The sequence below is a fragment of the Rousettus aegyptiacus genome, unplaced genomic scaffold (genome assembly GCF_014176215.1).
Source record: "Rousettus aegyptiacus isolate mRouAeg1 unplaced genomic scaffold, mRouAeg1.p scaffold_m13_p_8, whole genome shotgun sequence".
In the NCBI taxonomy this organism is placed as follows: domain Eukaryota; kingdom Metazoa; phylum Chordata; class Mammalia; order Chiroptera; family Pteropodidae; genus Rousettus; species Rousettus aegyptiacus.
This window is the reverse complement of record NW_023416311.1, coordinates 86,686,537-86,714,258: the sequence shown is the minus strand read 5'-3', so window position 1 is coordinate 86,714,258 and position 27,722 is coordinate 86,686,537. Positions and strand designations below refer to the sequence as shown.

At 33.5% G+C, this 27,722-nt stretch overlaps 1 protein-coding gene and 1 long non-coding RNA gene across 2 annotated transcripts in view; one reads left to right on the top strand and one right to left on the bottom strand.

Annotated features, from left to right (window-relative positions):
• LOC118606590 overlaps positions 1–27,722 on the top strand; it is a 314,651-nt gene that overhangs the window by 171,349 nt on the left and 115,580 nt on the right. The window lies entirely within an intron of this gene.
• The window catches only part of FGF10 (fibroblast growth factor 10), a 74,495-nt gene continuing 46,895 nt past the window's right edge, over positions 123–27,722 (bottom strand). The window contains exons 3-4 of the mRNA XM_016161118.2: positions 8,753–8,856; positions 123–4,618 (exon numbers count right to left, since the gene is read on the bottom strand). Of these exons, the coding sequence (XP_016016604.1) occupies positions 4,421–4,618; positions 8,753–8,856 (302 nt within the window). The 3' untranslated portion in view covers positions 123–4,420. The remainder of the gene's footprint in view (positions 4,619–8,752; positions 8,857–27,722) is intronic.

Here is a 27,722-nt window from a genome sequence, read left to right as displayed (position 1 = left end):
ACTTATAAGGGCATTTTGGGTTTTATTATTTTCTAATCAGGAAAAGAGAAATACATGTTATAAAGTTTTCTTTTGTTTGATATTGAATGTAAACAAACATAATGAAAGATATAAAGCAGGCTTTTTCTTTTTATTTCTTTTTTTTATTTTACAATTTTTTAAAAACATGGCATTTGAATTTCAGATTTTATTCTACATGTTGATATACTTGAAAATACTAGTACATATTCTTGGGATAAACTTAAATACTTGTAATCTCATGTTGTGATATAGATTGATATTGAGTAGAAGGACCACCTTTTTATTCAGTGAAAACTTGCATTCATCTCAATTATCATTCTATAAAGTTTACAGAATTACAGTGAGCCTGGCTATGTTCAGAATCCTACCCTTGGTTTTAAAACAAAACAAAACAAATACAATATTTCCCACTTAAAAACTGTATTAAAGAGAAAGATCTTGAGACCTCTCCGATTTGAATAAATAGTTGAAGGCTAATTAGAATTAGTAAAAAATGCAAAAGTAAAAGATATATGTTTAAGTCAGTAGTCTCATTTAAAGAGATGAAGCTAACAACCATTTTCTTTTTGCACTGCCCAGCACTGCCCTTTGTTTGGTACTTTTTTTTTTTTTTCATTAGTTTCAAATATACAGGCTGCCAAAATGCATACGTTACTCCGGTCACGTGGCTGAAGTTTGGTCAGTCACAATGCTCATATCCTTTGTCATACCGATTGCTCTGAAGGTTGGTACATTATTCAAACTTGGCCAATAGAAATTATACCTAGGATGCTTCCATTTTAGGATCTTAGAAAAAGGTGTTGGGTTTTGGAGTCGGAAAGAAGTACATTGGACATAAGCAGTAGCCAAGCAGATACAGCCAATCAGAGATAAGAGGAAATGAGTGCCTGAGAGGAAGCAGATCTTTCATGTTTCAGTTCTATTGGAACTCAAAGTTGTCCTTCTCTTTGCAGTATCCTTCCAAAGTATCCTCTTTTTTTTTTTTTTAAGTTACAAAAGTCTTGTCTAGCAAAATAGATAAGAATTCTTAATAAAGTATTTGTTTGCATCTAAATGTGCTATTTCGAATGCACTAGCTATGTTCTCTTAAATTAGTTCATGGCTTCCTACAGATATCTTTATTTAAACAAAGTTTGTACTTCACTGATAAGGAAAAGGTAAATTTTACTTTTGTGAATAATCATAAACCCTGAATTAACAACATCAAAATTATTAGATACATGCAGCATAAATGTTTATCTACATAAATAGTGTCCATAACCTTTTTTGGGCCCTGGACCCAACTTCTTATTTTTTTTTTCTCTCTCCTTTTCAAAGCAAATTCATTGGCCTACCCTATCCCCTTGAAATCAGATTTTGCAGCCTACTGGCTTTCTTCCAAAAGTCTCATTGTTTCACAAGCCATCCTTGTTTTCAATTCATCCTTCTTTATCCACTGTATAAACTAGGTGGACCTGAATACTTAGGAAAAATCGAAAGCATTTGGTTGTTATTAGAGTAAGGATAGCTGACTCACACATGTAAAACATTAAATAAACCTTGTGAATGTTTGAGTGATTTTTTTTTTTCTGTTGTTGTTGTTTGGGGCTCTGGGGCATTTAACCACATCCTGCCATGCACACACTTGAGCTTCTCTCTTTATTACCAGGTATAGTTTTAAGCTAATAAAACAAACAAGGACAATATTTTTATTTTCTTTTCCCAACGTTTTTATTAATTTATTTAAATGTAACATGCTATACACTGTCCAGCCTTTTGGGAGGTAGGAGGAAGGAGGGATTCTATGTCTTTATGAGGAGTCTCCTCAGAACCAGCACAGATGCACACACATTTGTGGCTGATGTACCTTGACATTGTGGTGGGGGGCTACAATTTGCGCAGAGGCAGAGCTCCCCAAATTGTGATAATTTTTTTTAAAAAATATACAATATTCAGGGCTGGAGCTGCTTTTCCTTCAGTAGCATAATCCAGCTGCCAAGGGGACAAGAATTCTTTCTCAATATCAAGCAAAGATGCCATTTTTAAATGCAAGAGAATCCCATTGCTCCTTATCAAATTGTTTCTGTATCTCTGTTGATGTGTGTACTTGTGTGTGTAGGAGAGTGAGGGAAATGTTTTCTATTTTTGGCTTCTGCAAGCTTTGATACATTTTGCTAGAAGCTGTTTTAGTGTTTTGAGTACTGTAATGATGACTGTTTACACTTAGTCTCATTGGTAATCTAAATGACTAAGTGAAATATGAATCCAGTTTGTGCCCTATTTGCTGTTACCATGGTCATCTAATACTATATTTGTCTCATCAAACATTTAATTTTGGTTGTGGGTGGTCCATGTTCATGTGTCAGGTGCAATTATTGTTTTAAAATAAAGGGACAAAGATAATCTAGTTCTGATAGGAATGCATTGCACTATAGCTCTCAGACTTACTTATCAATTAAATTTTAACATACAGATTCCAACCACAAAAATTAAATTTTTAGTATCTTATTTGGCAAAAAGCAAGTTGGAAGCCAAGTATTAAGAAATGCAACTTCAGCGATAAACCAAAACACCGCCTCAAACACATTTCTTTTGAAACCTCAACTTTTTAAGGGAGTGATAAAAATATGACCTTTTATGGGATTACTTTATGGGAAAATTTTGTAATAAAGCTAATTCTTAAATAACAGATAAACCAAAAGTGCTGGTTAAGCATTGACACAATTAAGTCATAAGAGAAGATCACAAAACACCAGCCTTTCTAGAGGTTAAACTTTAGAAAAAAGACACATTTAGTGAGTCTTTTCCTTGTACCAAAATACTGTGTCCATACAATAAAATAACCAGACCTTTTTAAAACAAGAAATATGAAAATAAAACTGCAGCATCAACATATTCTTATAGTTATCACTGGAAATATTTAGAACAAATAATATTTTCTACACTTTTAAAATCCACTACAGACACTGCAAATTAGGCTTATGTATTTATTTAGTAGAATGCAATGGGATGATGACTGACTGGCACACTCTTATGTACTGTTACCTATTACCTGTTCTAACAAAAGGAATTTCTATGTGGTTACATTGTGGAACCTTCCAAAGCTTTTTAAATGTACAGAAAAGAAGTTTTATTTGGTTTTGTAATGACTAGATTATACAGCTTGAACAGATTTCAGTATACCGTTACACAGCATATATTTGCTCAGATTAAGCCCCTGGGAGAGTTATACTTCATTCCAAATTCCTTGATAGTTCCTTTGGGGGAGATGCACTATGTGGATACTTATAAAGGATTTCGTGTACATGTAGACAGCCTCTTCATCACTTACCACTGTGACATATGGCAAAATATCGTTAGTAAATAATGAGGCAAAGATACTAAAATATATTTAACAATTAATTTTCCCTCTTTTAGTATATTCTTGAAGACTCAATGATGTATTAGAAGAAAAAAATTTAGCCTCTGGTCTATTTTTTTTAGGAAAGGAAGCCTTAGCAGTGATACATGTTTTTAAATGATGGCAGACATCTCTAACTCGAGCCAAGAGACAGCACTGTTGTATTTATTGGTGATGATTCTTATGCAGAAGTGCAAATTAAGTCAACTGATTGCCCATAGGGCACTCACAATGCTTCCCTAATCTCATCTATTTTTGAAGTGTTTGCCAAGGTTTAAAAACACTTTGTCACGAACATGCATGTGGTATGCTGAAGAAAAAGAAAAGGTAAATCAGAGGATACTGAGGATACTCTTTAAAACCCCAAAAGATATTTAACATCCTATTAAATAAATAACTTAGAAAGAAATAGAAAGGGATGAAGGCAGAATGCACAAGCGTACCATACTATTTGTTTTGTTAGAACAGTTTTACACTAACATGTTTATGTTTTTAAATTCTATCCAACGCTTCCATGATGCCACGCCCAAAGCTCCTTTGGTTGTGCACATAACATGACCCAAGTGCTTTCCAGTAAATGCTTGCATGTCTTACTGCTCATTGAATCATTAGGCTTGAATGAGCAATAAAAGTCTTTGATATGAGTTCGTATTCCATAAATAACTTTTCCGAAGATCATTCAACAGATAGTTCTGTGTTCTTTAAGTTCTGTTTCAGAGGATAAAAAACAAAAACTTCAAACCTTAACCAAAATCCCAGCCACAATGTTGTTTGCTTAGGAATAACTTCCATCCCATTTGATCTGCCTATATCTCGATTACAAGGCATAACACAGAACTAATGAAAAGAACATCATATCTCAGCAGTGAGTACAAAAACCTTCAAAAACTTCCTTTCTTTCAAGCAAGCCAACATCTGCAATGTGTCTTTGTCTTTTGAGCTACTGTCTTCATGAAGAATACCCACCATTCCTGGCAAAAGAGCCTTTGGTTTTACTGCACCCACAAACACTGCCTTCCTCTATGAGTGTACAACCATTGGGAGAAAATGAGCTGAGGTGTTTTTCCTTCGTGTTTTCTGTCCTCTTCTGGGAGCTCCTTTTCCATTCAATGCCACATACATTTGTCTCCCATTGTGCTGCCAGTTAAAGGATGCATAGGTATTGTATCCATTTTCCTCTATCCTCTCCTTCAGCTTACAGTCATTGTTAAATTCTTTCTGCAAAGGAAAAACAAACTCTTTTATGATAATGATACTTGATTCCATTTGATACAAACCATCCAAACAACTCTAGTTCAAGGGTTTCTTTGCTGTTGACAGTTGCACATAAGTTGTGCACTTAATATACAATGTCAACAGAAGAGTAAAACTCATAACCACAAAACAGATTCTAAGTTTAAAGGCACGTGATTCATTTTAGTTGGCCATTATAACCACATATTCGGGCCTTTTTAAAAACCTGGAGTGTCTTGAATATAACATGGTTTAAGTGCTTAGAATGATTATCAAGAAGCAAACATTCCACTAACAATATTTGTGATGAATCAATAATAAAGAATTGTGTTATAATCCTTTTGTCAGAGTAATGACTAGGATGTCTCATGGGAAAATAGAGTAACAGGAAAACAGAGAGCCTGTCAAGTTTGCAAACTTCATAAATCCACATAAATACACCCACATTGATGAGAAAGCAGATCTTATAGCAAACAATAACACTTCTAGATAACCATGAGGCCAAGGTGAGGGGGTATCTTCATTTCTTCCAAATACCAGATTTCTCGATTTTGTAAATTATTTACAATTTTTACAAGTTGCAATTTTGATAGATTTTACTCTGAGATCTAGGAATGACTGAAAACTAGGACATGGAATGCCTCTCGCTTTGTGAATTGCCATATCAAAGAAATTATAACTATGGTAACTAACACTGCCTATATTATATAAGCCTGATGGCTTTGATCTTGGGAAATTCCACTCTATAGCCATAGTGCTTTGGCTTTGTTTCAAGTGACCATGTGTTTTTAAGGGGATCTTTTGGGACAAGGATTGATGTTTCATTCATTCCATAAATCCAGGATCCTACTCTGGAGTTAATAACAAAGAGAGGTATCTCACCAATCTCCAGACTCTGGCTTCAGAAATGTCCTTCTTCCCTTAAATCCAAACTAAAGCAGTTAAGAATCTAAAGAATTGGACCTTTTTTCTCTTCTGACTCTACCTTCTCCATTCAAACCAAGGACATTATAGGCATCTTTCACTTGAGGCCTCTACTGGCCATTTGAAACAGTTTCTGTCACCTCAGGACTTTCCAAATTTCTCCTTAATTCCCAATTCCCGAATGTGTGTTTATTTAAACATTCAGGTTTCTCTGGGCTAGATGGTAATTTTGAACATTATTAGGACCATCATAATCAGGTATGTTTTATGTTAATGTGGCTAGTTTAAGCTTTTTCTTTGGAATTAATTTATTCTATGTGCTTCTCTTTTATGAAGTAATATTTAAATGTAATTCAAATAATGACTTATTTGGTCAAAAGTAAAAAGAAATGGTAAAGTAAGGTTTCTAACATAAAAAAATTCTGCTTTAGAAAAAAATTTAAAGAGTATGTCTTTTTTTCCTATTCATCTTAGTTTGTCTAAAACTATATAGTTTTCAAAGAAGAGATGATTTTTACTATGAATAATTGCACTCATTTCAATAAACAGGGTGCAGCTTAGAGGCTGTGGAAGAGTTCAGATTATTTCAAATAATTTTATATTTGAAGCAAAGCTGTGTATAGAAAAGTAGCATGGATGCTTAATTATTTTTCCTCCCCAAAATAAATTTATAGGGCAATGTTTCTTAAAGTGAGGTACACCTAGAGCAGACTCCTCATCTCAGGTATTTTTAATATTTAGACTGTAAGCAAATATTGTATCAGAGTCTCTGCGTGAGGAGCCTTGGAAGCTATGTTGTTTACATCATTTAAGTAAATCATAAATATTAAAGTTTAAAAATATATATAGGCTAGAGCAAGATCTCAAAAGTAGAGATTTTGGCAGTTTAGGAAAAGGTTTTGGATTTCTTCAGGATACAAGGTAAATTTACTTGGTCCTTACATCATGCCCTATGAAGGTATGTTCTAGTTAAATTCAGTTTTATAATTTATTTTCTTAATTCTATCAATCAAAAAAAAACCCATCATATACAATAGATGCATTGTTCAGAGAATGATTAATGAAAATATAAGAGAGATGTACATTTCCCAAAAGGAAATGAGGAAAATACTTGAGAGGATACAATATGGAGCTGGTTTAATCAGCATTCTGGATGCCTAATGATATTTTCAAGAAGCTTTATGAAATCCATGGAAATTACTTAAAAAAATGAAGATAGGAATTATGAGTTGTCACCTGCTGTACAGAATAATGTTAGATGTGTACTCATGAATTTTGATTATCTAACCTTGGATGTAAAGTTCCTAGTCCTTTTCCATCCTGAGGAGGACATTCAATTCGAGTAGATTTTTCATTTAATTTGAACGAGTTATAATTTTTCACTTTTCCTTATAGTATTGCAAAATCAGTGCACTATAGTTAGAGAATGAGTTTCTTTCTGAGACAGGCTGGAAGTGGAGAGCATAGGTTGTGATGAGCTGAGCCAACTGGAGAGGTAGTTAGGTTTATGCCTTGCACGACTTTGTAGGTTTTATGGTTCTAGTGCTGAGGAAATAGTGAAGGACTAGACAGACCCTCTCCTCTTGAAGTTCGCAATTTACTGGGAGAATACAGTCAATAATAAACACATTAATGAGAGAAATATCTGATAAGTGCCATTGCAGATCATTAAAATGGGGTGATGTGACAGAAAGCAAATGGGCACCTACTTTTGATATAGAGGTAGAATGAAATAATTCATAGACCTTAGACCTCAAGAAATATAGGCAGAGTACAATAGCTATATTGAGATAGAAAAAAATGTGAGAAAATGAGAGGAAAAGTATTAAATATTTTTATGACAGTTAATTTGAGGTATCCATTTCTGCTTGATGCCACCTTTTTAAAGAGGTATACTTTACCAATTAAAATTATGTCACTATTCTAACCTTTTATTGCAATTAAAATTTTTACATTTCCTTTCTCAATCTAAATTCATATTAGATGGCTTTACTTTAAAGCATTGGTTTTGACTATGTAAGTGTATCATATCTCTTCAAAGAATATATACCATGTCTTCTACCCAGTAATTCTGATGGAGTAGATTAAGAAGGAACCTAGGCATGTTCATTAAAAAGGAAAAGAAAAAAATGCCTCAAAAGTAATTATGCCATGAACCCCTAAATGGAACTACTTCTAAGAATAGTCCATTACTCTTCTTGGCTCATTAGTAGAGCAACGTGTAATTTAGTTAAGTAGAACAACTTAACTGAATTTCCTCTCACCCACCGCTGCCACCCAAAATGCATTTACCCTAGCCAAAGGAACCAATCCAAAGTATGTCCAACTCTCCAATTATAAGTGGACCTGATATGAATAAAATACAAGTCTGTTCTGTATCTAGACAAATGATAGAGTAAAGTTCTAGTGATTCTCAGATTGTGGTTATCAAACCAGTAGCATTGGGAACATCTGGAACTTTGTTAAAAGTGCAAATTCTTAGACCCTACCACAGACTTACTGAATCAGAAAAGCTGGGAGTATGTTTTAATAAATTCAGTGATTCTGAGACATACTCAAGTTGATAATGGCTGGTACTGTAATCATCCTTATGTTAATCAACAAAATGTTTATTTATACATTTTAAAGTGACATTTCTACTTGCTATGAAATATAGAGATGTATCTACTCAAAGCACTGGCTGAATTAATCATCTTTGTCTAGGTAAATAAAATTCTGGAGTTGATTGAATGGTATGCAAAATGACAAATTTCTTGATATGTCTCCTCATTTCAGATTTTAACAGAATACAACACACCTAAGTCCCTGTTTTATCTCTAGCTGGACACACAGTATATGGTTGTCTACTTAATTTATGATCTTTGTTTTCAATGATCCTTCTCTAAGTTGTCTGCAGAGCCCATGCCAATTTGACCAGATGCTTCCGTGAGAGTCTGACTGGTTAGCAGTTCAGAACATTGACTGACAAATGCCAGAAACAGCCTGTGTGGTAGACTAATGGGTGAGCAACAAAGGAGATTATAAAATTGGAAAGGCCGCCTTGCTAGCCTTTGAAACTCTGGTAACCAGCCCACTGTGGCTCTATTTACTAGCAATGGAACAATAACAAAGCTATTCAATGGCCGGGGGAAACATTCCAAAACTGTGGTACTGATTTACTTCAGTGAACTTTGAAAATGAAAGCAGAATACTTACGGAGCCGTAGAGTTTACCCTTCTTGTTCATGGCTAAGTAGTAGTTGCTGTTAACGGCTTTGACGGCAACAACTCCAATTTCCACTGAAGTTATCTCCAGGATACCTAAAACAAACAATTACAACAGGCTACACTTAAGTGTCACATAAATGTGTTTTAAAAAGTCCTAAGAAACTACTGAGTTTATTTTTTGATTGTTCTGAGGTAAAAAGATTTAAAAAACTAGAAAAAAAAAGCCCCAACTTCTTTCAATGTGCCTAAAAAGCCAGAAAGCTAGAAACAAGTAGTAAGTCTTTAAAAGAATTCCCCTGCATTTTACTCTGACCATATAGGGGAAAATATTGTTTTAATTAAAATGCTTCCTTTGCTAACTCTGCATTTTCAACCCCATAAATATTGAAACAACTCTACTCATCTTAGCCTAGATTTCACAAAAACTTATCGGAGCTCACATCTGTACTATGGTATTAAATTAAATCTATAGCATATGTCAATAATATGTCAGATTTACTTCAATCTGTAAAAACAGTGGTAAACTATTTCTTTTTTGTAGGACACTTAGATACTAAATCTTTTGGCTACATTTAACTGATAAATTCATTTTTGGCAAATGAACTGACATTTTGAGATACAGGGAGACTAACCCTACATCCACATTGTCTTCAAAACAGCGAATCACTATTCTGGGTTGAAAGAAAATCTATCAGCATTTTTTAAAGTTGTTTTTTTTCTTCTAGAAAGAATCGAAAACTGAGGAAATTAGTAACTGATTGACAGATCTTTTCCCCCTAATACACAAGTTTCAGTTGGTACATCTAGAGATAATTTTCTCTAAAAAGTTTGTAGGTAAGTAAGTTTGTAGGAAAGGCATTTGATATTCTATTCAAAATGCCCACCCATTTTAGGTTAAGAAGACCTCAGGTACTAACTACTTCTTATAATGATTGAGAAAGCTTTCTCAGGGTAGAGAAGCAGCACTGTGATTATCAAAGGCCTCTAGATTCAGGCTGTTTGGGTTTGACTCCTGGCTTTGCATTTATTGGTGAATGACCACAGCAGAAGTTGCTGAACTGCCTATGTCTCAATTTCATTTGTAAAATGGGCAACAGACTAGTACCTCCCTAGTAGTCTTATGAGGATTAAGTCAGATATACATATTAAATATTTAGAACTTGCCTAGAATGTAGTGACTCTTTTAATTATCAGAGAAAAGTTTTCCTCCAAGGGTTCTAGATTTTGGAACTTCTTCACCAAGCTGTGTAATCCTAAACAGGACAAATTCCCATTGGTTTATCCCATAAAATCTGGAAGTTGATCATATGTTACCATTTAGCATTTATTACCTATCATAAGAAACATAATGCCAAATGTGTTTGATAAATTGTGTATTTATACTCTTCCCATTGGCAAAGAGTGGTTTGTTCTTAAGACATGAACGCTTCCCTTTCCTTCCCAGGTTGATGAGCCATGCAGAGGTCAATAGAAATGCTTGAGTTTCCTCATTGCAAAATCGACATAACCAGAGAGACTTGTGCCAGACTACATGCCACAAACCATTCAGTCTATGTATCCTGTAGGAAGCCTCTGACCTAACATAGCATATACTCTCATTAATGGAGTAAGATAGATTTCAGTTGGAAAGTTCAAAACAAGGAAAGATTGTGAAGGGTGAAAGAGACAGTATCTGTAATTTTAACATGTTTTCTTGATGTTGGTATTTGTCCTCAAGGTACAAACCTGTATGAACACATTTATTTGCACATTGTAAAAAGTACTTTTTTTGTAGTTTATTTCTTTAATTCTTAAACAGTCCTTGAAGGAGATATTACTATTCTCAATTGCAAATGAAAAAGTGGAGAATACTGAGCTTGTTTAACTCACACACAAGGTGATAAAGTGACCTAAGTCAGCAATGAGGAATTCAACATTTAAGGCTTTGACTTTCGTAACACCTTGCTCTCAATCTCTAGTTTGCCTTTGCAGCATCTCTCCCTACTCTTTCCTATTCTTACAAGGGAATTCTATTGGAAAATTTTTTCAAGGTGAAAAAGAGGTAGTGAGATTAAGCTACAGTAACAGACTAAGTTGGGAAAAGGAAAAATAAGATATAAATGTTACCAAACCCTTGACTGACTGTTTCTGAGAGTGTATTGCACATGGTAAATCATATTTAGCTTGGAAATCTCTGAGTTTTTTTTTTTTTATCTTGGCACAAAATAGAAACTCAATATTCAGAAACTCTGTCAATCAATTAGCCATATGTCCCAGTCTGCAATCTGCAAGTAGTTAAGGTTAGCTTGAAAATGTTCATTATGCTTCAAAATAGAAGGGAAGACATAGGTGATATAAGCCTTTGCAAATTCTGAAAATAATTTTTGAGTACATCATGTATCAGTAAATCATAATTTGATAATCTTATGAGTAACAGACAATGACTGCCTTTATTATAAATATCTGTGAATGTGAGAGTAACTTTCTGAAAAACTCAAGTCTAGAAAACTTCTCTATTTTCTCCAGTGTTCTCTGTTCTTTAGTGTGGATAATAAAGTTTGCCTATACAAGTATTTTTGGAAAAGATCACCAAAATTTTATTTGACAGTTGTTAGATTAATAACATATAGTTCTATATGTATATATTTTCATGCAATATTAAATGCCAACCAAAGAGCGCCTTTAGCAAAAAGTAAGTGAAAGGCATACAGGGTCTCTTTGTATTTCTCACAACTTATGTTAATATACAATTACCTCAAAACTAAAGTTATAAAAAAGCACTGTTTTGTTACTTAAAGAAGCTAGCACCTGAAAATTGCATCATCAATAAAAGGAAACATAAATTATATTTCCCATTCATATAAATTAGATATTTTTGTAAATTTAAAGACATATTCTTGTAGTGAAATTCCCTTATTTATATTAAGTTGTAACCACATCAGTTTTGATGTCTCTCTGAAGATGAATATGACAGGTGATTTTGTATATCTATTTAAGGGCTTTTGGACAGTTTAATTCAAACACATAGGAAGACCTATGATGAGAAGGGCATTCTTTTAGGAAATGGCAATGTAAAGTCAAGTTATGGAGCTCCTCTTGCAAAGTGTATGTTTTATTGGGAATATAAGAAAAATACAGAGAGAATTTCAATAAAACATACTAAATGATAATAAGTGCTAAAATGGAAGACGAGAGAGGCAAGGGTAAAGGTAATTCATATTGGCTGAGGTTCCAAAGCAGACTAACTATTGGAAATGAGACCTGAACTGAGTTTTGTAGGTTGAATGACAAGCATCCAGGGGGAAGGTGGCAAGACATGAGCAAAAACATTAAGGTGAAACATTATAAGTTTTGTTTTTAGAGGAAAACATAGAGGAAAAGGAACAAGGCAAAAAGTTATAAGAAATGCAATTGAGGAGTTAAGTCAGACTCAAGTTATCAACCATCTTGATGGATTGTAAGGATTTAGGTAAATAGGAAGTATTTTATCTAAAAATATATAACTTTTAAAAGAACATATTAGAAAAAAATAATATTTATCAATTTCTTTAATTAAATAACAATCTGTAAAGTTTATTTTGAATTATATTTGAAATCCTAAATAATAAAGTTTGATGATCAATATTATAAAAGTGATTGTGACATTAATCAGCTTCTATTAATGGGCAAATTCTAGCAAATGATGCATCCTCACCATAGTAATGGAGAGGATTTTGCAAACTGATGAACTACAACTGGAAATAACCTAGAAGTCACATCTTTCATGTAAATCATCTTTTAACTTGCGGTGTGTGAGTTATATTTTGAAAAATCATTGAGTAGTTAATCTGAGGAGGTGGCCATTCACAAGTATCTTTCTCAGTTTATGCCTCTCATCCTTCTCCAGAAGAGAAGCATCTGACCCATTTTCTCCCCAGCAATCATGTTGGACCAAGACTACTTCTCTTTTGGGGATATTAGTATAAACAAGCTCATTGGCTTGGATGGTAACCTTCTCCTTAAATATTTTTTTCTTGGACACAGTAAGAGAAAGTAAAAGGCAAATAAAACTTAAATAGAATAAATATAGATGGGGGAAAGATAGGTGTAAAAAATAAATGCAGATAAACCAAATATAAATATATTAAGGAATCCTAGAGGTTATTTAAGCAGTTTGGCTAACATGTATTAAGCACAAATGTGCAGGGTGTATGTTAGCTCTCACTATGGAGGATACAAAGACAAGAGAGCCTTTATTTTCAAGGAGTTTTAAAACTAGGTAGTAGGATAATGACATAATTAAAAGTAATTACAATACAAAGAAAATATGTTTAGTGCTATATAAGAAGGAAATGTGTTGTCATGGCTTTAAGTTGTAAATAAGTTATCCTGAAAAAGATGGTGTTCGAGGTGAGCCTTTCAGGGATAGGATTTTAATAGGTGGAAATGTGGAAAGTTGAGAGGACTATTCTGGGCAGAGAAATGTAAATGCATAAAGAAAGGCATGGAAGAAGAAAATGAGCTCATGTATGCTTGAGCCACAGTTGGCTCCACCTACCAATTGCACTGTGTGGGGCCACTCTTGGTAAAAGTAAGGGTTCTACTTCATTGAGTAGCAGTGATGCTCCCTGGGTAAGGAATATACTTTAAAAAAACATTAGTTGTGAAACTTGGAAGCAGCTCAATAAATGTCAGAGCCTCAAGGGTTCAGAGTCAGTCATGTCTGTTATTTGTCTCTAAACATTTTAACTCAAAGTAGATTATAATGGTATATAATTTGATAGTTTTAGTCAATGTGCTGAAATATAACATTATTAGCATAATATAATATACAAATCCCAATCCCTCTAAATTATGTCTCTCTTTCTTATGAATTATTGTCAGTGTCCCAAAGATCTATTATATTCTGACATAGAAAACCTATTGAGCTCCTTGTGCTTGTTGTCCCATTTATACCATATACCACAGAGATTATGCGGCCATACCCAAGAGTGTGGTGTCAAATGGCTCCAAATGTGTGGTCTTCATTTCAGAATCACTGTGGGCTTATCTCCTTAATTGTGTATCTTTCTCAAAGAACCACAACAATTGCACTGGTCCTTATTTATTTTTATTAGAATAGTGCATAGTTAATAATAAATATGTGCTCAATATATATTTATTGAATAAATAAATGAATCAATGAGTGATCAGTCCAATGACTGGCTGAGTAAAGGAAAATGAGTATTCATTAAATAGAATTTTTTTCTTTTGACAATAGAGTCATATTTATAAAAACTTGAGATGCATTAATAACTCCACATCCAATAAAAATGAAACTGAAAGTAAAAGTCTAAATGCTACATGCTTCAAAGGGAAAGTCAGTGAATTACAAAATATAAATATATTTTCATTATTTATAGGTAAATTATAAATCTGAAATTCCTTTAAATTTTCTAAATAATATATGTATAGCTCTGCAACGATTATTAAAATTGTGAGAAAAGGGGTCTCAAGCATGGATCAGATAGGCCATCTAGGATGTGAGATCCCTAGTTAAGGCAACATTCTTGGTTAAGAAAGCACCATTTGGAGTAAATTGAATTTACAAATTAATGACAGTAGTAGCCCAGAAATCAAAAACTGATATAGAGTGACTCTCGTGTGTCATATGCTTTCATGTCTCATTTAATGTTCACAAAATATACCGGGTAAATATTATGTTCTTTAAATGTTGAAATTGAGCCTTGGAGAAATTAAGTACTCATTATAGTATAGCATGTTTGGTGTTTGGATACAAAGCCCATTCTCTTTCCAGTACATCAGGCTTTGTTAAATACAGTTGAAAATAGCAAAATTAAAAATGCAATGATAGTTTTACCTATTTTAAATTCTTTTCTTCATATTCTAGCAAACACTTGATTTTTAGATTTCAAAAGTATTTTGGAGAAGCATATCATGTAGTCAACACAAAGGGATTAACTTTCATAGGTAGTAATCCACAGGTAGTATTCTAGGTAACTAAATTAATTTTCTAAGTAACTAAAGTTTTACAGCTCTAATATTTGATTTTAAAAAAATTGAAACCTAAATCTTCAAGTTCACTCATTCCTTGTTCATATATTTCTTGATCACTCAGCATTACCAACATTAGCTTTGTCTCTGCTGTGAAAGTAGAATGCTCTCAGGAGCTTTTGAGTACCACCTTAAAAACAGCCTATAAATTAATATGAAATCTTGCTATAATTGAGTGAAAAATCCAGGTAAATTTTGGCAATATTCTTTTCTGAGTACAGGACATTAGGTTTTGTGTAGAAACTCTAGTATCTCTTTTTTATAGGTTCTCAGTTATATTCCAGAGAGTGGACATTTGCACAAATGTGATGTTAAAATTCTGAGGGAAACAAAAATATCTAGATTTATGTCTAGCACAAACTACATTAATTTTACCTTTCATGTCTACAAGAAAACAAATGTAGTAATTTTTCCTGTATTGTAAAAATTGTCATAGATAATTTGCAACTGTTCTCATGGGGTCAAATTTTGCTTCATAAACACTGGTGTTGAAAAAAAAGTTATACAGTAATTATTTTTTCAGCTGGTACTTAGTTTATTTCCACACTTGAATTTGTTGAAAACATGATTCCACTTATGGTTCTTGACAGTAAAATGCTACTTTTACAACTGGGAATTCCAATAGATTCATAAGATCTTGCCGAGAAAACATACATATTAGTTTTCAAAATCTAAAAATTTCCATCATAACAATTTGAATTCTTTCAAATAACAGTGTTTCTACCTCTCTTTAATGTGAAACAAAGCTAAATTAAGTGAAACCTCAAAAAATTACATGCACTATTGAACTACACAGCACCGAGGACCTTCCTAAACACTTTGCTAAGAGACTTGACCAAACTTTAGCCTGGCTTCCATCTGCAGTAAACTATGTCCTTAAAGCTGACTTCAGCCCCTGTGCTGCATCTTAAGAAAATTCAATGCTATCAAACTGCAAATTGTACATTGTCCCAACCCACCCTGCCAGACCATGTTCAGTAATTCTCCATTTACTCTCTTCTGTAATTTTTTATTTCCACATAGCCTCTAGTCTCTTTTTTGTCCCACCTTTTCACTTTCCCATAATCCACTTTGTTCTCTATCTGTTCTCCCTTGAAAACCTCAGTCGCTTTTGTCCTAGTTGAGATTGAGCTTTGTTATTACTGCAGTCTCTCTCCCTTACTGCAGTAGTCTGGATAAAATCTACCTGTCATCTTTAACAAGCATCTGATGCTGGGTTTGGTTTGTTTATTTGCTTGTCTGACAATGATAGGAGCTCAAAAAATCTCATGGAGATTATAGAGTAGAAAACTGTCACCAAATTTATGGGTAGCATGTGCCCAGAAAAATATCCTACAAATGTAAATACAAAAAGGAAGAAGAAAGTTGGTTTTTGAGGACTGAGGAAGGAAGGCAGCTAGTTTAGGGGTAATAGAACTAAGTTTGTATCTCTTAGCTCAGGGTCCCCACATGGTTTACACCTGATTGGGATTACGTATTTGCTTGACTCAGCAATGTCAAAAAATACATTTACATATTAGCTTAACTGTCTTGAAAAAATGTCATAATATACCTAAGTAATTTTTGTATCACCTACTTATTTTCTCATTTCATTTCTCTCTACCCTTCTGCCCCATTCTGTGTCTCTGTATATGTGTGTACGTGTGTCTGTCTGTCCATCTGTCTGTCTCTCTCACTCTCTCCTCTCTCTCTCTCTCTCTCACACACACACACACACACGCACAATGAGGGTGGTAATAACTTCACACAAATGTTTAAAAAAACAACACAGTCACATTTTATGTGATGAAATTAATGGAAGAGCTTGGTTATAAATGTGAGGGAAATAAGTGATAGCAGAAGAACTTGTCTCAACATATTAGCTTTGCTACTTAACTAGCTGTGTGACCTTGGATAAGTCAATTATACTCCCTGAATCTTGGTTTCTTTGAAGCTAACTGCCTATAGCTCACAGGATTGCATAGAATCTCAAACAGTGGGTATTTAATAGGTACTTATTTATCTGCTTAATCAGAATAGGTGGCAACTTAACCAGTCTTCTATATCGGTAGTTCTTAAACTTGAACATGCATTAGAATCATCTAGAAAGCACCGGAGAATTTTAATTTTTAGCAATTTCCCAGGCAACAATGACTTTGCTGGTCCGAGGACCACACACTGTTCTATACGCTATGATTCAGAGGCAGAGCAAGTCTTTGATATAAAAAAGCATTGATAGAAACACTTGCAGAGAAGCAGAACCACACACACAATAGACAATAATAATGGTAGCAGCTTAATACCAAAGAACAAATTTTAAAGAACATGGAAAGAAGTACTGGGTTTTTCTTTTGCTTGTTTTTGATAGGTGATATGTGAATTTGGAATTTGTCTATATTGTCTATAGCCCATTTTTGAGACTTGTAATAAGATTACTGTCAGAATTTTTATTTTCTTCTCCTCGATAACTGCAGAAATGTTGGTGGAAACTTAATTGCCTTCAACTACTCCTTTAGGTATTTTATAGGTATTCTCATAGGAGTGATTTTGTTGGCACTCTAGGGATTAAAAGACTATATAGTCCCTTAAAGTTATTCTAATGGCCAAGAAATTGCTATATCAGAAGAGATTCATTTAATTACCTACCCTCCACCCAGAGTAAAGGTATATACTTGCTTCACAATGATCTCACCGCATTTAAAAGAAAGATACTAGAGTGGTTATTCATTCTGATTTACCTTGTACTATTATAGACCCTGGCTGCCTGATCAGCATAATGCAACAGAGCTATTTAGTTTCTCTGTTAGCCACAGTTATTTCAGATACCCTTGACATTCATTTAGAATTGTAGACAGAAATAGGACCTGCATTTGCAGAATATCCTTATCATCTTTACACAAGAATATATATCTTCTCCAATATGCTAAAGGCCAAAATGACCTTTTACATTCTCACCTGGTATTTCAAGTCATAGGAAAAATGCAGCAATTAGCTTAGCTTTATTGGCATGCACAGTGGCAAATCCTAAAACTTTTCTCAATTTAAAGGCTATATTTAATTGACTGGTATTGTAATTTAACCATTGTCATTTTTAACCAAGCGTTAAAAAGTATCAGAAACTAACAATGCAATCTATGGACAGTATTATCCAGTTGTAAATTAATTGTTAAAGTGTGTTAAAGATTAATATCCTACTGCATTTTTATTGCAAATGAAAAATGACTCTGGGTTTTTCCATGTTGATGATTAGTCAACATATGCTTGCATATAGCCATCTAATATGTCTCTTCATAACACTGCTAGATCCATAAATTTAGTAAACTCAACATTTTCTTTATATGTTTTCCTCTCACCAACAGAGATTATTTTTTGCCAATTTAACTTATCAAACTATGTCAGAAAGTAGATAATTATCAATATGTGCCATGTTTTCAAATATTTCCTTCTGAGTTCTTACACTATATGAGACATAATTACATGTTTCTAAGGATGACAATTTGTTTGAAATTCTTGAGAATTGTCCACAGTAATTGTTGATATAAATTTAATTAACTTGAAAAATTAGAAAGATTGTATGGTTCGTTTTCTATGAAATAAAAAACTAGAAAAGCTTGTGTGTCCCGGAGATAGGATACCTACTCCTACTCCCAGCTACTGTCAATCCAGGGAAAAAAATACTAGAAATACTTACTTGTTTAAATCCTTTGTTGTGACCCAAGATAACTGACATTGGATCCCATATGACAATGGGATAAATGATGGGCAATACTAAAAAACACAACAGTTTAGAAAGGGAGGATGAAGATACCCTCAGAAATGCTCAGCACAACTTATTTGAAAGGAAATAAGGTCCAGAGCAAGGCACAAGAGTAATTACTGAAAATATTTCTTTTTAAAGGATAAACTTATATTTGTATCAGAGAATATATTTGTATGCAAAGTTTTATAAAACTCTTTATTAGTTTTGCTCTCTCTCTCTCTCCCTCCCTCTCTCTCCTAACAAATAATTCAATTCTTCAAAATATTTTAGAAAGTTAGAAATCCTGATTTTTTTTTTTTTTTTTTTTTTTTTTTTGGCCAGGGCCTCTTCCTTACACCTTACTTTAGTTCTAATCTTATTTCATCTCCTGCATGTCACATGTCACATGTCGGGGAAAAGCCTGAGGGACCCAAATGTGTCCTGTGCCTCCTCATTGAGACTTTGAAGGAAGGAACATCTCCCATTCTGTGTAGAAGGAGTTTTAAATACCAACCACGTAAAAATAAGAGACAATCACTTGACATGCTATTGCTACTGTAAACATCTATAGAGAATTCAAAATGATACTAGAAATGTTTTATGCTTTAGTAAAAGCCAACCAACTTTCCAAATTAGATCTTTTGTGTCAAAGAGGCATTGGTAGGCATGTCAATTGTAGTATTCCCTCCCCCCCCAAAAAAACTAAGTCATTACAAATTATTTTGAGAAATATTGCATATTCAGTCAAGACTTCTGATCAGTCTAATTTAAAGTACAGATTTCAAAGCCTCAAAATCAACTAATCTCATTTATTTAGTGAGAAAGATTCAGATCATTTAAGGCCTAAGAAAAAAGCTAGGTTTTAGCGAATTGTAGAATCAGAGATGAACTTGACGAAATCTAGAGATTATTTGGTTCACCTCTGATCCTCTTTTGTAATAGATGACACCTGGAGACCCAAGGACATCAAGGGACTTATCCAAGCACCTCTAGAAGATTACTTAAAGCTCGAAACACATAGTTAGTACATGTTCTTTCTAGTACACCATGAGACTCCTATAAACATTTATAAACTGTTGGCAGCTAGGCAAAGATTTTATATCTACTTAATGTTTCATGGGTTAATTTATCTTGTTCATTACACTGAAACAATTCATTCTAGTTGAGCTCAACTATTGCATTTTATTTTTTTAAGGAAAAAAAGTTTAAAAGCAACATAAAGGGTTAGAGGAATTACTTCATGGCATATTTCACTAAATGATCACCATGTAAATAGAGATACCCTAAAGATGTTCCAATAAAATGTCTACCACATTCACTCAAGTTTTTATAGACTTATTTAGTGTAACTAAATATAATATAGAATATCTTTTCTCCTCAATTTAATGAAAATAATAAAATGGATCAGTAGAGTACATTTTGATGTTGGGTTTCTGGCAAGAAAAGAACTTTCTTGATTAATCGAAGTGTTCACAAATTAGCTAAGCCTGAATAGCCCTAAGTAGTTCAAAATACTTAATGTGGAACAAGCTTTAAGGTGCAAACTCAAGGCTCACTTTAAACGTGTATATTGTAAATTTGCCAAGTTTTCAACACCAGTATGGAATAATATATAATTAGCTTTTTAAGTCTTTCAAAGATTCTTTTCATATTTACTTATGGAATGGGTAATTATAATACTTGCTAGGAAATATAAATATTGCTATCAATATGAATATTTTTATTTGTGCAAAGGACAAGTTACCCTATAGACCTGCCAAAGCAAAACATTGATTAATTTGCCATACATTAAACTATGTGTTTGTGTGACTCATGATATTGAAATAAGAAATCCTGTCTCCCCCTGAAAAGGGGGAAGTTTAATCAAGATGCCAATGAAGATCATGGTCCCCTGGACTGAAGACTGCCCCTTTTTGCCCAAGTGGAAGTGAGTCTTTATCCCTCAAGTCCATGGACAGGCCCTATCATTGCCACAACACACAGCTAGCAAAGAAAATATATCTCTTAGGTTGGAAATAGAAGACAGCATCACATATTCATTTCTAATCACTTTCTAGTATTAGAAGCACACAGTCAGTATTTTGCAGAGTACATTGGGGGGAATACTTTCATAAAAATTAATGTAAAGGGTTTTTCTGGTACTTAAAACTGGTATTTTGAGACAGTATAAAAAGGAAGATTAAAACTCAATGTAAGAGTCAGACATTATAGCACAGACAACATGAGAAAAGCAACACTGGGCTAGGAAGAGATGTTCTTAGATACTATTACCTTAACCACATGAGGGTGGAAAGAGGGTAAAAGGATTGGTATTAGACCCATCATACATCCTTTATTGTTCTTTGTAAGTATGCATGGGAAATGAAATGTTATGTATGGTTTAACTTTCAATGAATATTTTCATTGTTTCATTAATTCATTTTTAATTTAAATTAGTTTCAAGCAGACAGTACCTTGGTTAGACATCTATAATGTCCATAAAACAATTCCCCTACTTTCTTCTTCCCTCCCCTAGCCCTCCACTTAGCCATTATATTAGTGATAACTGCATTCCCTCTGCCATGTTCCCATGCCCAACTATCAACTATTAATTTGTACTTCTTTAACTCTTCACTACATTCTCCCAGCTTCCCAACCCCCTCATTAATTCTTGAGTCAACAAGCTATCTTTAAAGGAATTATTAGACAAGATGAAATCTACCTGACACATTATATATGTTTTCTCATGGTAGACAAAGAGCAGGAATTATCTCAATATTACATCTTATTTAAAAACCAGTGCTTAAATTGGTTTAAAATAGTAAGCTCTTAGGAAAGTACAAAAACACTTTAAGAGAAAATGTGATCTATCTGATCCAAGTTTGAAAGTGAAAACTGATGGATAAGGGAATATTATATGTAGGTGGTGAGCTCAAACAATCACTTAGTGTTAGTGACAGGAGAGCTTTAAAAAATGCTGAGAGGCAAATAAGAAGATATATATGTACACATACACATATGTTCATGTATGTGTGTGTGTGTGGTGTGTGTATATTTCAGACAAATGTTATTTCGTACAATTCTTTGTGCAAGTCTTAGTAAACTGTTCTGAATGAAACATGCTGAAAGTTCAGCTTTTAAAAGTAGAGATAGGTTACAACTACTATATACTATAGTTCTCATGCATATAAGAAATTTCTGGGATCCAGATTACAAGAGATAAAGAGAAAACCAAAAACTAAAAGTTAACAGGAAAGAAACACCAAGAGAAATAAAATTACTGGAATGATTCGATTTTGTATATCTTGTATTAAAACACATATTTGAATCATGCTCATTTCAAATGTTTAATTTTACTCACTTCAAATTTTATCCAAAATTGTTCCAAACTTTAAAAATTTGGAAAAATAGAACAATATTCAAAGAAAAGTTACCTTAAACTTCTTTATAGTATACTTCAGTTCAGCTGGCTAAAACTGCACTAAGACTACTATTGGTAAAAATCTGAAAATATTTCCCCCAAAGAAAGCTCCTTTAATATTATTTAATTCATATAATCAATTGTAAGAAGGAACTCGAATGGACTTGCTCAATCCTGACTAGCTTATAATGTCAAATCATTAAGTTTACTGAAATAAAATAAGAGATTTATAATAACTTAATGTTATTAAAATTTTCTTGCATAGATACGAGATAGGGAAAAATAGAACCTAGAAAAACCCATAAAAATTTGAAAATTTGTCAAACTGCCATAAAAATGGCAAAAACAGTTATAGGTAAAATGATTGGTTTCTTAGGAAGTCAGGTTAATATACTAATGGAAACATCTCTAAAGAAGAATGAGCAACATTCAACAGTTTCATACAATTTAATTTCTATTTTAAATATTTCCTCCTCTACCACTAATTCAAAAAGATCAGAAAAAAACTGTGACTCTAATGTGATTTAAGTTAGTACGAACATTGAAACATTTCAGTGTAGATTATTCTTGGGTGAGATTCAAAGTAAACCCCGTTTGTTTTCATATAAGGATCTTCATAAATGATGTTCAAATAGATGTCAAATAGTATCCTAATATAATTTTAAATGGGTATATGTTTGAAGTTTAAATATTTTACCAGAACAGATTCAGAAACAGGACCTATAATACAGCATAAATTTATAGTCACTGTTATTCAATAGATAAATGAATAGAAACATGCACATTTGTCTTAAACAAAGAAACCAGTTAGGAAAACAGTATTAAAAATTAAACTCTAATTAAGCACAAATAAATAAAAATAGACATGTTTAAAAAGCTTAAAAAGTTTGATTAAACTATGGCAGACCATGGAAATGAGATTCAGGAATAGAACTCTATTAAGCAATTTTTCCTTATGGATAGATTACAGGTACTGTGTAGCTGAACTTATTTCTTTATGCATTTGTATAAGAACTAATTATATTTTCACGTCAAGGAGAAATGTTCATTACGAAAACTTCAGATTCTTTCAAAAGTCTGATCTTTGATCACTTGGCAGAAATGAGAACTATGCCAAAGGACAAGAAGAGTGAATTTAGCGCTAGGTGGGAAGAGACTCAACTTGCTCCTAGTTTATTGAAAGCATGACTTCTGTTTTTCCTTATGGCTACATCTATACCACTAGTATCTAGCCCATAGCAAGTTCCCAATATAAAATCATGGAACAAAAATAATTAGTTTATCTGAAGAACATAATATGCGAAGTACCTTTTTCAACTTTGGCAAACTTATTTTCCTCTGGAAAGAGGAAAAGAAAGCTAATCTCCATGGGCAGCTTTTCTCTCTGCATCTGTCTGAGCATGCCATCTCTACCCAGAATACACAGTGGGGCAAAATCAGAAGCCGAGGAATGTAGAGGAGCAATCTCCACCCGCCACCTCCTCACCCCTACACCCAGTGCTCTAATTTGTCTTCCAACCTCAGCATGATCTCTAGCCTGGACACTGATTCCTCACATTATTTTGCTTATATATATTCAACTCAAAGTAATGAACAGGACTTGAGGACTAGTTATCAAATGGACCCTATAAAAATCACATTACATGAAAGCCGTGAACTGAGCATAAAAAGAGCCAGTATGACTTGCACATTATAAGCAAAGGATAGAATGGAGTCCCAAGCCTAAACCCAGGATTATTCTGTGCAGTCTTTTCCTACTAAATTCCACTTGGTTCAACCACAACAGAAGTCAAGGACCACTTTGTTCCCTTTCCTTATATAGATATCCAGTCATAAGAACTTGTTTTTTTTTTTTTTTTTTTAAAGTTTTTAGAAAGTCCCCTAACCATAAAGTTTAATATCTCAGTCTATGTTCTGGATAATTTTTGACTCAGAAACTTAGTCAAAGATGTTGAGGTAATGAGGTCTGTTGCAAATGTCCAAATATAAACAATTGCTTGTTGACTCTAAAAATCCTGATGGGTGTTTTCATCTTGAGTGCTTAACAGCTTTCTGACATAATGGGAGATCCTATCTTTATTCCTGTAGCCAAGAAACAGCCTCTCATACCTATTTGCTTTCTCAGTCAACACTTTAAGTCCAGAGAGAGTAATAAAGTCTCTTCTTTATATGGAGACTTAAAAGCTTCTGAGAAGAGTACAACCATTTCACACCCTTCCTCTTTCATCATCATCAGCTCCTTTTTTTATTGTTTCTCTAACCTGCCAATCGACAAAAGCAGCCACTAATAATTATGTTTGCGGTACTAGGCTATGTGATCTAATTGCACAGACTTGTGCCACATGTCTTATCCAGTTACAAACTTGATTTCAAAAAAGCGAGAGCTTCAGAGACATTTCCTTAACTGTCTTTACACTGGAAACTACAAGGGATACACACACTATACTGTTAAATGGCTATCCTTGAAATCTGTTTTCATGGTTTTTTTCTTTCACCTTCATTCAACCCCTCCAAAAATGCTGGCATCCCTGTCGAGTGAGGATTGTACTTCTCTTTGGAATCTGATAGTTTTCTTTTTTTTCAATTGCCCTTGCTTGCTAACTACTATGTAAGATAATCACATTGGAAAGTCAGAGATATTTTTGACTTTTAAAAGGAAGCAAAATATTGACACACTAACTCTTTTGGTAGATAAAATTTTCTGGCAAATCTATTATAGGCAGAAAAAAATATATAATCAGTTATCTTCTTTGCAAGATATTTTTTTCAGACAAATTCTGTACATTTCTCATATTTTCTAACATAACCTGACAATCTCACTTATGTCAATAAATACTTTTAAAAAGTCTGAGAGAAAACCATGTAAAAAAAATTATTTCAAGTAGACAACAGTTCAGAATAACTTGACGTATTTGAAGAATTAATATTACTGATTAAGATTTCGCTCTTTATGTTAGCAATAGGTACGGCTTATTAATTTTTTTTTTTACTTTACCAATTCTAGTTTTCATTGTTGAAGGAGATCTCTTCTTAATTGGCTGACATATTTTGATCATAGGCTTTTAACTGGACATCACTGCCTTTTCCTTCATCAATACCTCCAATCTAAACCAGCACCCATATCGCAATAATTTAATGAAAAATATCAGAAAATGGGAATATCACAAATATCAGAAATATTCACTTTGACATTTATGGCTCAGACCTAAATAGTTCTGGCAAAATTACCATTGAGCCTTCAACAAAAAGCACTTGTTCTAGGTGGCAAAAATTTTGTCAGGTTAAACCACCCAACACTTAAAAATGGATAATTGGCAAGATCTTGTTCCCATATATCTTTAGTCTCTACTGAATCTGGATACATAACTGTGAATTTCACTGAATTCCTCTTCCTAAAATAGGTAGCCTGGCTTCCTAAAGAGACAGAGTGCCAAAGCCCGAGTGTCCTCAGGGATCTGCCAGTACAGAGCTTGTCTAGGATAAGTCACATTAATAGCAGTTTCCTCTTGTCCTTCTTAAGCTGTCCTTTTATATTTATGAGCTCATCCTCATGAGTTAAATATTTTGCATATATTTCTGCCACTTCGATATCTGATACTTATTCAAAAACGGTAAGTTCTTTAATCCTTTGTAAATAGTTTTTCAATATTTCTAAGTCTTAAATTTTCTAAAGAAAATTGGCTAAAAGAGCATGATGAACAGAGTGCAAGGAGACTGGAAGTTGATACTTCTCTTTCTCAACATATGGCTTATGTTACAACAGCAGGTCCCTGCTTTTATCCCTGGGAGCTGTGAAGATGACTGCTTATAAAGTCTCATTGCCTAATTAATCCTTACTTAAAATTCACCTAAGTAAGTCTAATAGGGTTAGGAAGTTGGTTTCTGTTAGTAGTTCCACCTCTCACTCTATCAAACATCTGGGAAATATTCAGTTTAAAATTAGGTCCAAGCCTTTTGGCATTAACCACCTAAAAACATTAAGATACCACCAGCAATTTGCCTCCGCTTCAGAAAATTAAAAGCATATTTGAGATATAAATATGAGTATGCCACTAATATTACTGGCAATAATTGACAGCTGTTATTTTATTATAATAGGAAAAAAAGAAGGGATATTATCAGATGGAATAGGTAAAGTATGTCCAAGTGGTAGTATTACTCTCCTAAAATAGCTACACATACATTTTTATGTGAATGATAAAAAATAAAGTTTATTAAATGCTACTGTTTTCTTTATGGCTGTTGTACTGTTCTTATAGTAGAGAAAACAAATACCCTATATAAATAGTGTATAATCTGGTCTGTTTCTTAGGAAAATCAAATTGACAATTTAAATTCTTTACAGATTATGGATTACTAGCTCAACTGATAAGACATCATTTTTTTTTGCTAAAATTATTGCCTATTTAGTTTAAAATAGAAAAAAAATACTTTGATCTTTTACTTCAGATTCTGATCCAATCTTAGCGACTGTCTTTGCATTTATATTCTTGAAAATTAAAAGTGAGCGTGAGGGTAACTGTCACTATAAAGAGGTACGGCTTGTAAAATTATGACAATTGGTTATGACATCATTTATACACTATAGCTAAAAGTAGAAGAAGAGATAGGTAAATGGGAAATCACTTTGAAAAATTTATTTGGGAGCTAGGTTTAAATTTCTTTGTCAAGGTAGAAATTAAGCAAGATTAGGTATTCCTTGAAAAGTTTATGTATTTATTTTAAGAGCTTCTTTGTTGCTGAGGTCACTCCACAAAGACTTTGCTACATTTTGCATCTTGGAGCTTTGCTCAAGAACTAGGACTCAGTCTAAGAAACAGCTTCCATCTACATCCAAATGCTTATACCTACTAATTTTATATTTTATTAAATTGCATTGATAAGTAAGAGAAAAGGAAGAAGAAATTGAAAATGTGTCTCTTTGTGCCTTAACTGGAGATATAGAAATTTCCCAGTGAGTTCCATGTTTGGTTCAATGTTTTCTAAAAGAGCACTGACATTTGAAACATTCTTTAAAAGGTCATTGTGAAGACATGTGGGCGAGTTGTACTATGTGCGTTGTGTATGCAATTAGGGTTCCTGTCTCTGTAAAGCCTTGCCAGCTTCTTAGATGAATGAGGATCCACCAGCTTAGTTTTCATCATCTTTTATATTTTGGGTCTGATACAATGTTGTTGACCCCTTTTGCATGAAAAAACTTATGAAATTGAGAATTAAAAGCAGTTAACAGCCAAGCTATTGTAACACACATAACGAAAGACCACCAAGAGCAGAAATCATTCTAGCACATTGCTAAAAGGAATGTGAAACAGTGCCACGAATGTTATGGTTACTCAATACTTAGCAATTGGTGGATATTTACATGTGGACAGTTTGGGGCTGGAGCTGGAGACATCTAGGCCGTGTTCTCACGGTGGCACAGCTGATTATAAATAACCAAAGGAAAACAGGCAGATGCCTCTGTTTCTGTCTCCTCCCCTTAAGAAACAACCACTAACACTTTTAAACTCATCATGTGTGTAAAACACAAGTATGAATTCCATTTTACTAAGGAATACTACAGAGATATATTTAGCATCTTGTTAAAATCTCTTTTTTACTCTTGGTAGGGAATCCGGCTTTGGCTTGGCAAATTGTGATCTGTATGAATTTGGAAGAGCCAGTTAATCTCTCACAATCTCCTTCCTCATCTGTAAAATAAGGAGGTTGCCCCAGAGGTGATTATCAAAGCTTTTTCTAGCTTTACAGTTCTATGATCTATGAATGAGAGCCAACGTTACAATTTAGGATTTGGCACCTGGTGTTATACTATGCTAGTGCCATGGAACT